This window comes from Amblyraja radiata, chromosome 22 (assembly GCF_010909765.2).
Source record: "Amblyraja radiata isolate CabotCenter1 chromosome 22, sAmbRad1.1.pri, whole genome shotgun sequence".
Taxonomy (NCBI): domain Eukaryota; kingdom Metazoa; phylum Chordata; class Chondrichthyes; order Rajiformes; family Rajidae; genus Amblyraja; species Amblyraja radiata.
This window is the reverse complement of record NC_045977.1, coordinates 31,992,906-32,007,963: the sequence shown is the minus strand read 5'-3', so window position 1 is coordinate 32,007,963 and position 15,058 is coordinate 31,992,906. Positions and strand designations below refer to the sequence as shown.

The 15,058-nt window shown below is 44.2% G+C and overlaps 1 protein-coding gene across 1 annotated transcript in view; it reads left to right on the top strand.

The window, feature by feature from the left end:
* Positions 1 to 15,058, top strand: part of llgl1 (LLGL scribble cell polarity complex component 1) — a 91,530-nt gene that overhangs the window by 61,350 nt on the left and 15,122 nt on the right. The window contains exons 7-15 of the mRNA XM_033040226.1: positions 7 to 39; positions 2,039 to 2,143; positions 3,037 to 3,329; positions 4,477 to 4,630; positions 6,113 to 6,266; positions 7,826 to 7,942; positions 11,096 to 11,262; positions 12,024 to 12,288; positions 14,051 to 14,177. Of these exons, the coding sequence (XP_032896117.1) occupies positions 7 to 39; positions 2,039 to 2,143; positions 3,037 to 3,329; positions 4,477 to 4,630; positions 6,113 to 6,266; positions 7,826 to 7,942; positions 11,096 to 11,262; positions 12,024 to 12,288; positions 14,051 to 14,177 (1,415 nt within the window). The remainder of the gene's footprint in view (positions 1 to 6; positions 40 to 2,038; positions 2,144 to 3,036; positions 3,330 to 4,476; positions 4,631 to 6,112; positions 6,267 to 7,825; positions 7,943 to 11,095; positions 11,263 to 12,023; positions 12,289 to 14,050; positions 14,178 to 15,058) is intronic.

Sequence of the window (15,058 nt, the reverse complement as noted above, 5' to 3'; positions counted from 1 at the left end):
CCACAGTGTGGGGAGGAGGAATGGCCTCCATTCCGCAAGGTAACAAGCCCCATTTCAACAGCAGACATTTCTGAGGCGTGCGGGGAAATGGGGTGCAAAGATAACTGCTGGCCGACGTATCTCCTGGCGCCACTAATGTGCAGTGGAGTAAAAACAAAACCTATTTGAATTACATACATCGGGCAACAATATAAGTACTGGAAGTACTTGGCTTGTCAGGCAACATCTGCTGACCTTTCAGCCAAACAGGAAAATATAAGTGAACTAATGTGTGCTAAATAGTATCGAGTGACAGAAGCAGGAGTGAGTGGATGGAGGCAAGAGTATTCATGATGAGGGTTATCAGAGGCATTGAAGAAATGCCAGTTGCATCCAAAGACCGCATGAAATGGTGAAGGAGACAGATGTTGACAGGGCCGTGGGATATGAACTCTGCTTTATCACTTTGTTTTTAAAATCATGCTAGAATTCCAAACAGAGGTGGTCTTCTGCAAATTGATCACCTGCTGTGAATTTGGTGCCTCCCATGTAACAGAGATTGGACGCTGAGCAGAATATATCACTGCCAAATGAAAATATGAGCAAATCTTTGTAGCATCTGGAAGAGCCTTCAAGGCCAGGGTGGTTAGAATGGAGTTGGATAATGTGTTGGAAAGGTTAGGCTGTGAATATTGAGGGATGGAGGAAATCCTTGATGGAGGGGGAGAAAAATCAAGACTTGCTAAAACAGCATGAGAATGGACAGTGAGGCCTTCAGTGCAAATGCCACCATGAAACTGAAAATGGAATAGAATGGTTGATAGTTGTGTAGAAAGGAACTGCAGATGCTGGCTTATACCGAAGATAGACACAAAATGCTAAACTCAGTGGGTCAGGCAGCATCTCTGCAAAAAAATGAATGGCTGACATATTGGGCCGGGACCCTTCTTCAGACTCAAGGGCTAGTCTGAAGAAGGGTCCCGACCCGAAACGTCACCCATCCTTTTTGTCCAGAGATGTTGCCTGACCCGCTGAGTTACTCCAGCACTTTGTCAATCAGTCAATTAGTCAATTTTATTTGTATAACACATTTAAAAACAACTCGCGTTGACCAAAGTGCTGTACATCAGTGAAAGTACTAATAGACTAGATGAAGGGGAGGAAACCAGTTGAGATGTAAAGGATAGACAGAGAGTGCTGGAGTAACTCAGCAGGTCAGGGAGCATCTCTGGAGGAAAAGGATAGGTGACATTTTGGGTCGGGACCTTTCCGACTAAATGAAAGATTTATTTCATTTCTACAAGAATTCTACGAGATTCTTTCGTAAGGGCAGGCTTATAATATGAGGATACCAGGGCATTTCTGCTTATGAATCCTGAGATGGGATTGGATTTGCACAATTGAGTAAATGTGAGGCTAGAAATTGGATGGGATGGGTCGTTAATAGCCTGGGAAATGAATGCTATTGTAAAGTTGGACAATAAATGGATACTGCAAGTTTAAAGGATAAGGTAAAAATGTGTAGGGTTTTTCGTTTGAGAAGTCCAATCTGTTTCTCTTTATACAAGCCAGCATCATCCCTGTCGCCTCTGCATCTACAGCACACTGCTATCTGGCAGATTATTTTGTGACTAAGGGGCGGCATGGTGGCACAGCACTAGAGTTGCTGCCTTACAGTGCCAGAGACCCGGGTTCGATCTTGATTAGAGATGCTGTCTGTACGGAGTTTGTACATTCTCCCCGTGGGTTTTCTCCGCGTGCTCTGGTTTCCTCCCACACTGTAAAGATGGACAGGTTTGTAGGCTAATTGGCTTGGGGAAAAAAATGTAAATTGTCCCTAGTGTGTGTAGGATAGTGTTAGTGTGCAGGGATTGCTGGTCGGTGTTGACTCGGTGGGTCGAAGGGCCTGTTTCCTCGCTCTATCTCTAAAGCTAAACTAAACTATGACTCATGGAATGCATATGAAATAAGTTCAGGTGCTCAATGTAAAGTTATCTTAACAGTTTCATGTTTCTTCAGTGTTTCTGAGTTTGACCTCTACCTTCTGCCTTTCCTGCAGGTTGGCTGTTTTGATCCCTATAGTGATGATCCAAGGCTGGGGATTCAAAAGATTTCATTGTGCAAATACAGCAGTCGCTTGGTGGTTGCGGGCACAGCAGGACAGGTACTAACGTTTCTCATTGCTTTCTATTTAGAAAGTTGACTGCATTGACTCTGCTTGGAGTGGAGGAGGCAAGAAATGGTCTTGACGGGAACGGGAGGGGGAGGAAGTTGAACTTGGGGGCTGGTTGAGCATGACATTTGGGAGTTAATTGGTTATTAGTCTCAACCATACTGTCATGGTCAAGTGAGCCAACGTATGCCTGCATGGAAATGCAAAATATTACAGAGTTTGGACTAGATCTCCAACAGCTGGAATACGTGGGGAGAGAGCTGCCTGATGTTGAGATACCGAACATATGTCCTTATTTTGTTTGTGATGAGCCATAGAGGATGGCACTGGAGAACTCAGCATTTTATCTTTTTAGTCTAAAAGCCAAAGGTTGAACAGGCCAGGGCTTTATTCCTTCGAGGTTGAGGGGTGATCTCATGGAGGTGTGTGAAATTGTGAGGGGATTAGATAGAGTGAATACACAGAGTCTTTCTTCCTGGGTAAGGGAATCAAGAACTAGACGATATAAGTTTAAGTTGCGAGGGGAAAATTTTAATAGGAACTTGCGGGCTGACCTTTTCCACAGAAAGTAGTGGGCATACGGAACTGGCTGCAAGAGGATGTGGTTGAGGCAGGTGCAATAATAATATTTAAAAGATATACTGATAGGGAAGGTTTTAAGAGATATGGACCAAATGCAGGCAATTAGGACTAGCTGGGATGGGTTGTCTTGGTTGGCATGGACAAGTTGGACTGCAAGACCTCTTTCCATTGCTGTATGACTCTATCCAATGTGAATCTAAATTGGGGGAGGCCAATGCCGAAATCCCAGATTTTTCTTGTGATTTTTTTTTTCCATGCCCTGTTCATGTTCTTTTAATATGCAATGTGTTTTCAATCCACAGGTTATTGTTATGGAATTTAACGATGAAAAGTCGGAAAGAAAGATGAATCTTTTCACAGTCGACCTCCTTCAGGATCGAGAAGGTTTCACGTGGAAAGGTCACGACCGGTTAAGCCCGAAAGCCGGTTTAATGGGGTTTGCCGCTGGTTTCCAGCCGAGCTTCCTGGTTCAATGTGTTCCTCCAGCGACTGTGACAGCAGTGGCCTTGCACACCGAGTGGCAACTTGTGGCTTTTGGCACAAGTCATGGTTTTGGCATCTTTGATTACCATAGACAACAGCCAGTGCTGGCCAGGTGAGTGCTGGCATCTGTAATTTGAATTGCTTGAATCCTGTCCCAAGCAGTTTTTAATGGGGGACACGGGTAAATGTTTGGCGATGCTCATTGGTCATCATCGTACTTGACTTCCCACAGGCCTTCCTATCAAAAGTGGGCAGTACCTGGTAACCTGTAGGGTGTGATAATAGCTACTTCACAATTATCCCAGTGGGGATCCTTTTATATATTTAAAAATAAGAAAAGTTTCTGGAGAAATAATTTCTACAAGTGTTCTTTATCGCAAGCCTCCCCCCTCATGCTGTTCATAAGTTCATAAATCATAGGAACAGAATTAGGTCATTCAGCCCATCAAGTCTACTCCACCATTCAATCATGGCTGATCTATCTTTCCCTATCAACCCCATTCTCCTCATAACCCCTGACACCCTGACGAATCAATCCCTCAATAAAAGTATCCATTGACTTGACTTCCATTGACGTCTGTGGCATTGAGTTCCACAGATTCACCAGCCAGATTCTGAGGCTATGGCCTCTGATCCTAGACTCCTACTAGTGGAATCATTCTCTCCACATCCACTCTTATCCAGACTTTTCACTATTCGGTACAATCTCCAAGCTGATCCTAGGTAGAACCAGCCAGTCGTCATACAACACCTCGCGTGAGAACCTTTCATGTCAGACCACAGAACTACATTGACTGTTTTCCTGTGATAGGAGCAGAATGAGGCCATTCGGCCCATCAAGTCTACTCTGCCGAACAATCATGGCTGATTTAACTCTCCCCCTCAACCCCATTCTCCTGCCTTCTCCCCATAACCATTGTGTATAATGGGAATGGAGCTGAGCCTAATGCAGCGAGGAAAAGTTGAGCATTGGGCAAAACTGATTTTTAAGCAGGGTTTGGGAGACATTTCCATTGTCTGGGACGTATCCCATGATCATTGTTGTGATCTGCAGGGATGGCACCCTTGAGTTTGTTGATGTAAATAGCCTACATTTCTATCACAAGCCATTTAAGTTAATCAATGTCATGAAAGTTAACTCTAATTTGCCACCTTTCTATTTGCTTTCTGTTTTCGGAACTGCTTTCCAAGGTTGCCATGTTTTTAACTGGTCCTGTTGGAGGATGGAATATGTTCATGTTGTTTATTCCACCTCCCAGGTGCACACTACATCCAAATGATTCTCTGGCAATGGAGGGCCCACTATCACGGGTGAAATCACTGAAGAAATCATTGCGGCAGTCTTTCCGACGGATACGGAAGAGCAGGGTGTCGGGGAAGAAGCGACCATCGTCGTGCAGCCCTACCAGCAAGGTAGTCTGTTTGAGTTTTCGAGTCATATACAGCGTGGAAACAGGCTCTTCGGCCCAACTTGCCCATGTGACCATCATGTCCCATCTAAACTAGTCCCACCGGCCTGCGTTTGGCCCATATCCCTCTAAACCTACCTATCCATGTACCTGTCTAAACGTTTCTTCAACTACCTCCTCTGGCAGCCTGTTCCAGATTTCCACCAACCTTTGTGGGGGAAAAAAAGTTATACAAAAAAATTAACCCTTATATTCCCATTAAATCTTTCCCCCTCGCCTTAAACCTATGCCCTTTGGTTTATATTTCCCTCTAGAAAAGTGTTTAGACTTTGCTCATGTAGTCAATGTCCACCTAAAACAGTTCCCCGGTTCACCTAAATCTCCCTTTTCGGTAACCGTTTTAAACTTAACCAGACCATTCAGATGGGCTTTGAGTCACAAATTTTCAATGGTTCAGACTCCTATGCATTTGTTCACTTTATGAAATGTTCTTCCCTGCCCCTGGTATTTCTAGATCACATCAGCACCCCTTAAATGACTGTACTTTAGCCCCCTATGAGCTCAGGTAGCAGAGTTATGGATGAACTCTTTCCTGGGTCATTCAGTGTTGTACAGGAATTACAAGGATGGTCAGTGAGAGAGTTGCAGGGGGTCCCTTTCATCATCTGGCTGGCGTCTGTCTTCCATTGAATGCTGCTCACACACACACCCGATTTGTCTTTTTTTACACACACCCAATTTTAATCTTTGTTTTCAAAACTCCCTTTCATCTTACCTCCACCTCTCCGAAATAGCCTCCTACTCTGTAACATTTTGTAATACTTGTTCTCATCCGGTTCCAACACGTCTCATTCAATTTCAGTTGCTCTATCGTTGGCAACTACTTCAGCCTCTGGTGCTGAAATACCCTTTCTCAACATTTTGCCTTTCTTTCCTCTTGAACCATTCTATAAACATTCTTCCACATACTACAATATGTGGGCCAGGAACAAATGTATTAATACTGCGAAAAATATCTATTTTGTATTTTCATTGTTTAAGCATTGCGTACAGTGAAAGTTTAAAGTGGAAAGCATGAAGCACTTTTCCATTGACTATAATAGATAATTTTTCGGGTTACATGAAGGAGCGGAGCGATGTGTGAAGAAATGAAATGGCTTGACTTGAATATTCATCCACTATGCCCTTGATGACCTGCATCAATAATGCATTCAGTTGTAAAGTAATGCCTTTATAAAGTGATCTGTGCTGTATGATTCGCCCAAGATATGAACCTCCCCTTTTGATTCAAGCTGCTGGTAACATTGAAAGTCTTCATCCAAATTTGATCTTAAACATTGGACGTAGTGCAGAGGATGATTAGATCCTAGGGCCAGGTCTCGAGAAGCGAGTGTTGACCTGTCTGCCTAGTGTAGAAAATTCACTGATTCTTGGCTAATTATGTCACTGTAATGACTTTTTAAAGAAATCTCCTCCTTCATAACAGGTCCGAGAAGCAAATGCCAAGCTTGCTGAGCAGGATGGTCCGTGTGAGGTGGAGGTGACCCCAGTACAGAGACGGATAGAGCCACGTTCTGCAGATGACTCTCTGTCGGGTGTTGTTCGCTGCCTTTACTTTGCTGACACGTTTTTGCGAGATGGTGAGCGTTCGTTTGTGGAGATACGATTTGATGGTGTGGTGGTTGGTTTGGTTGGAAATAGCTAGGAAGAATCATAATAGTCCCCCGGAGACAAGCAAAGCTGTCAGATCAAGAAACAAGGAACTGCAGATGCTGGATAACACAAAAGGAAACAAAATGCTGGAGTAACTTGGCAGGTCAGGCAGCATCTCTGAAGAGCGTGGGTAGGTGATGTTTCGGGTAGGGACCCTTCTTCAGACAGAGCAGAGATTCTATTTACTTCTTGATCAGTACTGTTGGATAGAATGGATGTGGAGAGGATGTTTCCACTGGTGGTAGAGTCTAGGACCAGAGGTCATAGCCTCATAATTAAAGGACGTTCCTTTTGGAAGGAGATGAGAAATTTCTTTAGTGAGACGGTGGTGAATTAGTAGAATTCATTGCCACAGATGACTATAGAGGCCAAGTCAATGGATATTTTTACGACTGATGGATAGATTCATGATTTGTATGGGTGTCAGGGGTTAAGACTGAAAGATATATCAACCATGATTGAAGGACAGAGTAGACTTGATGGGCCGAATGGCCTAACTCTGCCCCTCTCACTTATGGACTTGTGCTCATGTTTCTGACCAAGGGTCACTGACCTGAAACGTGAACTGGTTTCTCTTTCCACAGATGCTGCTTGACTGGCTGAGTTCCGCCAGATTCAGTTTTTGTTTGAGGTCTCAGCATCTGTAGTTTTTTTGTTTTCTATTACTGTTCAATGGTTAACTTCTCCTCCCGTCTTCCGTAGGACATGTCAGCATCGCAGTTCTGAGGTACAAAATAATCACTCTTGGTTAAACTTAGTTCAGAAATAGGGAGGTGCAGCAGGAAACTGGTCCTTTAGCCCATCGCATCCACACTGACTACCAAGAACCTAATTGTGCTACTCTTGCATTTATTCTCCCCACGACCCTCTCAATCCCCCTCCAGATTTTCCACTCATCTATATGCTAGGGGTAATTTGCAGCGACCAGACTGTGCAGAAGAACAAAAACCACATGGTCAGTACCAGGGGTCAGGATTGAACCTGGATAGCCGGAGCTACAAGGTGGCAGCTATGTCACTGTGCCCCCCAAACTAAACAAATTGCACACTACTATGGAATTGTGACCACCACGATCAATCTACTGCTCCCAATACTGTGGAGCTGAAAGTCATTGGTGTAGAACAAAACTGGGTCCCTTGTTTGCTGTTTTCATCCTAGGATAACATGCATGCAAGCCAGAGAACAGAGGCAAGCAGATTCTTGCCATGGATCGAAAATAAAAGAATGACCTGAAATCCATTTGAGTTCTGTTCAGTTGAAGTATGATCTTTTTAATCCTAATAGTTATCACTGAAATTCCACCTTGAATAATTTAGCATCAAATCAACTCTGGTTTGTCAACCATTTGACCTTAATTGTGTGTGGCCCCTGACAGTCTGGCGTTCTTGTACATATTGTGAGGTGTACTTTATTCCGGAGTAGTTTTATTGCATAGGCATTCGACACAGAGTCGGTTCTTGGTTTAATGCTTTTATTTTGTTTGTAGCCACGCACCATGGCCCTACGTTGTGGGCAGGAACAAATGCTGGGTCTGTTTATGCATATGCACTGGAAGTTCCATCCAGAGAGAAGTGGACAGAGAGGTCCACCGAGGCTGTATTGGGTAAGATTCACGATCCACTGTTTGCTGTATTGCTTATTCAGTTTGGGTTCTGCTGCTCTGGTACAACCAGTTCACAATGAAATCTACCATTGAAAAATTTTCTGCCATTTCAGGCAATCTCTTCCAGATCACAACTTGTCTTTCTCTGAGAAATAAATGATTTCCACATGCACCCTTTGTTCTTTTTCCAAATTTGGCCCAATCGCTGAAAGCAGTTTTTGTTTGCCATTGGCTGCGTTCTTTTAAAAAAAATAAAAGAAACTAATGGAAATTATTCATTATTCTGAATAATTCTATCAAAACCCATAAATTTCACTACCTTAACTAAATTCCTTAACTCTCAATGCTCTCATAACTCTCAACTTTCCACAGGCAATGCGGACTTGATCAAGAATATTGGCCAAAAGCCAATGAGGTACTTCCACAGACAAAGAGCCTAAGAAGCACACCCATCTGAAATCCCACAGACCCATCTGGAACATGCAACGCACCGCAAAATAAATCCCACCTCTGGTTTACCCTTGGCTAACTGCAAACACCAATGGCAACCTGATAACTGATCTAAGCGAAGAGGCTCCAGGCTTTAGCTTTTCAAGGAAAGCCTGGCCAACCTGCATCCACTTGAGGAAGGGCCAAGCGAGATCTAGTCATCTGCTCCACAAGTGGAACATGAGGAATATCCCCAGTTATGGCCAGCCAAGTTAAACCATCGTTCACATACTCAATTCCTATCCTAATATTTATTTCTGTGCCATTCATTCTACCTTGCCTGAAGTTGCTGAATAACCTACTAATCTTGACGTTAAAGTCGCATTGCATGATTAAGCAAATAAAATAGCATGTAAGAGACTTAGATAGGCACATGAATATGCAGGGATTGGAGGGATATGGATCCTCTGCATGCAGGAAGGGTTTGTTTATGTTGCCATAGGGTTCATAGAAATTAGGTGCAGGAGTAGGCCATTCGGCCCTTCGAGCCTGCACCGCCATTCAATATGATCATGGCTGATCATCCAACTCAGTATCCCGTACCTGCCTTCTCTCCATACCCTCTGATCCCCTTAGCCACAAGGGCCACATCTAACTCCCTCTTAAATATAGCCAATGAACTGGCCTCGACTACCCTCTGTGGCAGAGAGTTCCAGAGATTCACCACTCTCTGGGTGAAAAAAGTTCTTCTCATCTCGGTTTTAAAGGATTTCCCCCTTATCCTTAAGCTGTGACCCCTTGTCCTGGACTTCCCCAACATCGGGAGCAATCTTCCTGCATCTAGCCTGTTCAACCCCTTAAGAATTTTATAAGTTTCTATAAGATCCCCTCTCAATCTCCTAAATTCTAGAGAGTATAAACCAAGTCTATCCAGTCTTTCTTCATAAGACAGTCCTGACATCCCAGGAATCAGTCTGGTGAACCTTCTCTGCACTCCCTCTATGGCAATAATGTCCTTCCTCAGATTTGGAGACCAAAACTGTACGCAATACTCCAGGTGTGGTCTCACCAAGACCCTGTACAACTGCAGTAGAACCTCCCTGCTCCTATACTCAAATCCTTTTGCTATGAAAGCTAACATACCATTCGCTTTCTTCACTGCCTGCTGCACCTGCATGCCTACTTTCAATGACTGGTGTACCATGACACCCAGGTCTCGATGCATCTCCCCTTTTCCTAGTCGGCCACCATTTAGATAATAGTCTGCTTTCCTGTTTTTGCCACCAAAATGGATATTTTACACATTTATCCTCATTATACTGCATCTGCCAAACATTTGCCCACTGACCCAGCCTATCCAAGTCACCTTGCAGTCTCCTAGCATCCTCCTCACAGCTAACACTGCCCCCCAGCTTAGTGTCATCCGCAAACTTGGAGATATTGCCTTCAATTCCCTCATCCAGATCATTAATATATATTGTAAATAGCTGGGGTCCCAGCACGGAGCCTTGCGGTACCCCACTAGTCACTGCCTGCCATTGTGAAAAGGACCCGTTTACTCCTACTCTTTGCTTCCTGTTTGCCAGCCAGTTCTCTATCCACATCAATACTGAACCCCCAATGCCGTGTGCTTTAAGTTTGTATACTAATCTCTTATGTGGGACCTTGTCGAAAGCCTTCTGGAAGTCCAGATACACCACATCCACTGGTTCTCCCCTATCCACGCTACTAGTTACATCCTCGAAAAATTCTATAAGATTCGTCAGACATGATTTACCTTTTGTAAATCCATGCTGACTTTGTCCAATGATTTCACCACTTTCCAAATGTGCTGTTATCCCATCTTTAATAACTGACTCTAGCAGTTTCCCCACTACCGATGTTAGACTAACTGGTCTGTAATTCCTCGTTTTCTCTCTCCCTCCCTTCTTAAAAAGTGGGGTTACGTTTGCTACCCGCCAATCCTCAGGAACTACTCCAGAATCTAAAGAGTTTTGAAAGATTATTACTAATGCATCCACTATTTCTGGAGCTACTTCCTTAAGTACTCTGGGATGCAGCCTATCTGGCCCTGGGGATTTATCGGCCTTTAATCCATTCAATTTACCCAACACCACTTCCCGGCTAACCTGGATTTCACTCAATTCCTCCAACTCCTTTGACCCGCGGTCCCCTGCTATTTCCGGCAGATTATTTATGTCTTCCTTAGTGAAGACGGAATCAAAGTAGTTATTCAATTGGTCCGCCATATCCTTGTTCCCCATGATCAACTCACCTGTTTCTGACTGCAAGGGACCTACATTTGTTTTAACTAATCTCTTTCTTTTCACATATCTATAAAAACTTTTGCAGTCAGTTTTTATGTTCCCTGCCAGTTTTCTTTCATAATCTATTTTTCCTTTCCTAATTAAGCCCTTTGTCCTCCTCTGCTGGTCTCTGAATTTCTCCCAGTCCTCCGGTATGCTGCTTTTACTGGCTAATTTGTACGCATCATCCTTCGTTCAGTACAGACATCGTGGGCTGAAGGGCCTGCTCTTGTACTGTACTATTCTATGTTTTATGTTGATTGGAGGAGGCTTGTGTAGGGAATAAATAGTCTCAGATAGTCTGTAATTTGTAGATAGATTACCCTAGATTACTTCTCCCCCCCCCCCACTGTGATTATTCATTTTTACCAATATGTTTTGAAGATTTATTTTCTTTCATCTTCACTCCTAAATCTAGGTAAAGAAATTCAGCTGATGCACCGAGCTCCTGTGGTGTCGATTGCCGTCTTGGACGGCCGAGGGAATCCACTGCCTGAGCCGCTGGAAGTGTCCCGTGATCTGGCCAAAGCCCCGGAGATGCAGGGCAGTCACTCTGTGCTGATCATCTCAGAGGAGCAGTTCAAGGTAACAAGGAGGAAGCTGAATGGAGAAGTGAAATGTGAACCAGCTGACTGGCTGCCCTCAAAGGGAAGTGATAAAATCAACAGGCTTAACCTCGCCCAGATTTGGAAGAACATTAATGCAGAAATTGTGTGCTTTTAAAATATTCGATCTGGAAATAGATTTTTGAACTAATTAGCTGAGAGAATATCTTTGGATATTATAGAATGAGATCTGAAATGCAAATCTAGGATGTAAATAATGATCCAGTGAAAGGTACATAGAGCTACTGAGCTTACATTTTATAATGCAAAAACAATCTTGTGGATATTATGCCGTAAGCTACTGTCTCTCAACGTCAGAGTCCCGGGTTTGATCCTGACCTCGGGTGCTGTTCATGTGGAGTTTGCACATTCTCCGTGTATCTGCATAGGTTTCTTCCGGGTGCTCTAGTTACCCCACATCCCAAAGACATGTGGGTTGACAGGTTAATTGGCCTCTGTGTGGGAAGGTGAGTGGTAGAATCTGGGGAGGAATGAATGGTTAGCACGGAACAAAAGCTTTTCACGGTACCTCGGTACAAGTGACACTATAATCTCGGATGATAATAAAATTGCTTAGATTAGTGGAGACTTGCGATGGTTGATGGTCAGTGTGGGCTTGATGGCCAGAGGCCCTGTTTCTATGCGGCATCTCTGTAATGCTTCTGCAAGGCAATTATTTATTCAGTGGGTGGGGGTTGTGTGACCCTTTGTGGCACCGTCTCACTGAAACATTGTGTGTAGGTGTTTACACTGCCGAGGGTGAGCGCAAAGACCAAGTTCAAGCTCACTGCACATGAAGGCTCCAGAGTGAGGAAATTGGGCTTGATGAATTTCCCCAGCATTACCTCGGATGACTATTCGGAGAACTGCCTGGTGTGTTTAACAAACCTGGGGGACATTCACATCTTCTCCGTCCCCGGGCTCCGGCCTCAGATGCGGTACGATTGCATAAGGAAAGAGGACATCAGCGGCATAGCTTCGTGTGTCTTCACAAGGACGGGCCAGGGTAAGTCGGAAGCAAATATCATCGAATGTCCTTGACGCAACTTGTGGCTACAGTCCATGTTGGCGTTCTCAGCATCTACTGAGAACACCAACATGGCTGCTTTCTCTGCTTCTTCACCCCGTCTATGCTTGGAGTTGATAATTAAGGTCACTATTTGTGCTCCCAGTCACATGTATCCAATGATCTTGATTCTCCGATCTTCAAATGCAGTAGTATTGTCATGCTTGTGCTACAAAATTCATCTCCCTTTTATTTTAAAGAAGATCACCGTATTTCCCGGCAATGAAGACGCAATTTCTTTAGCCAAAAATAAGGCGCGAATATTTACCTGCGTCTTGGGGGCCGAAGGTTAGGTTGTTAGCCAAGAAAGATAGACTTGGCTATCCTCAGTACAGCAACATCAAGAACGGTGTTGCTGTACTGAGGGATAGCCAAGTCTATCCCACACTGCAGGCAGCTGATGGGCAGCGGCTGTAAAGTGAGAAGCAGCGGTAAAAGGACAGCGACGCTGGGGGGGGTGGGGTTCATTTCACAACTTGTAGGGAGTCTGGCCTGGGTCAGCACGGGCAGGAGCGTTGAGAAGGAGGGGGTCGGGGATCATGCCAGCAACTCGCTCATCGCTGCTGTGGCGCTCCGGGCGCAGAGCCACCGCATTGTGTCCTGTTATCCATCATCTGCTGACCCCCTCCGCTCTATGATCTTTGCTCTTGAGCTGGTCCCCTCACTGTCAGGTCTACATTGAAAGACACGGACCGGGCAGTGAAACCATGCAGTGCCACCCAGCACAGCAAGTGAGGCCATGTCCTGCTCCCGGCGGCAGTCGGAATTTAAGGAACTGCGGCAGCTCGCAACCACCCGAGCCACTTCCCTCCCCGGCCACAATGCAGTGGCTCCGTGCCCGGAGCGCCACGACAGCGGTGAGTGAGTGAGTTGCTGGCAAAATCCCCCACCTCCTCCTTCTCAACGCTTCTGCCCGTGCTGACCTGGGCCAGACTCCCCACACGCTGTGAAAGGAACTCTCCCCCCAATTGGTCCCTTGAACTAGTATTGTCATTCATTAAGATCACAACTGATTCAACTTGTCCCGGTGATCTCCCATTTTTCCCACCATCTCTCCTCCTGACATCACCCTCCAACCCCCACCCATTCAGTCATTCAGAATGGAGGAGATCTGGAAGCCTTGGGCAAATTGAATTGTTACTTTCTTTATTTTTATTTTTTATTTGTTTGAGTGTGTCCCGCCTGCCTTTTTTCAAAATTTAGCAACTCAAAATGGGGGTGCGTCTTCATTGCCGGAAAATATGGTATATATCCTGTAATCTTAGAGCCGTTTTTCCCCATTCAGTCCGTCTGGCAGTTTTGGAGGAGCTCGTACATTAGTCCCACTCCCTCCTTGTGTCATATTTAATTTAATGCATGTATTTTAATTTTAGGCTGCTCCAGTTGGGTCAGAGCTGATATGTCCCTGAGATCCCTGTTTTATCAGTTCAGTATGATATGATTAGAGGTTGATGTGTCTGCTTATCTGAGAGCGGTATTTCTGGTTGTATTAAACATGCTGAGTGAGAGTGAGACTGTTGTATAGAGGCATGGGGACTGAGTGACCCATGTTAAAATATTAATTCCATCTTCAAGTAAAGCTGCAATGTTGCAAGGACATTTTAGAATTATAAGCTGCTAATATGGAATAATGCTGTTTGATGTTTCAGGACACTGCAGACTTATGATGTATAATTAATTCCTCTTTTTTTCCCTCTCTTAGGCTTTTATTTGATATCTCCATCTGAGTTTGAGCGATTCTCCCTTTCCACCAGGAACATAACTGAGCCACGTTGCGTGGTGGCGTGGGAAAGTGCAAGAGACCCCTTGAGCCCTGGCTCCAATTTATGGCAAGTTGTATACCAAGGAATCAAATAATGACAATTCTGGTGTAAAGTGTGTGGAACTAATTTTTGGGGTAGAGCCAAGAGGAGAATGAAGTCAAATTAAGTGTATTAATATAAAAATGATGACCTGAAGCCCATTATTTGAATCAAGCACTTCGAAGTCAAGTGTATGTTCAAGTACTGTTTAAATTTAGACATAAAACGCTGGAGTAGTTCAGTGAGTCAGGCAGCGTCACTGGAGAAAAGGAATAGGTGAAATTTTGGGTCGAGAAGAGACGTTGAGTTACTCTGGCATTTTGTGTCTGTCTTCGATTTGAACCAGCATCTGTAGTTCCTTCCTACACTGTTTAAATATGATGAGGTTGCAGGCAGCGACTTGTAAACTAGCACCACCACCCAGGAAAAAACATTTTATTGTCTCTAACCCTGTATTTAAATAAAACCAAATGAATGCTGCTCTTTTTTTTAATCCCTCTGCTATGGGAAGTGGGTTATTTCTAATTATTCCAGTCTCCATTTAACCCCAATTTCCTGTTTCAAAGAAAATGACTTTGGCCATTCCAGATGTTCTTTGTGGTTAACATTTTTCAATCGTAGTAACATCCTTGTAAATCCTCTTTTCAGGTGGGTTGCATTTTTCCTGTAATGTGACCAGGACTGTGTGCAATAAATGTACCTTATCGCTGCAGCAACTGAACCTTGCAATCATGCCATTATCCTATTTCTCCCACCAATTGTCCTTGTTTCTCTTGGGACGTAATGCTGTGGGCAGTTGATATGCTCTCATGCTTTGTCCGTCAATTGGACGCTGATCAATTTGTACGTGTATGGAACCGTTATCTTTGAAATCTAGGCTGAATTTCAGTGCGGTGCCAAGTGAGTGC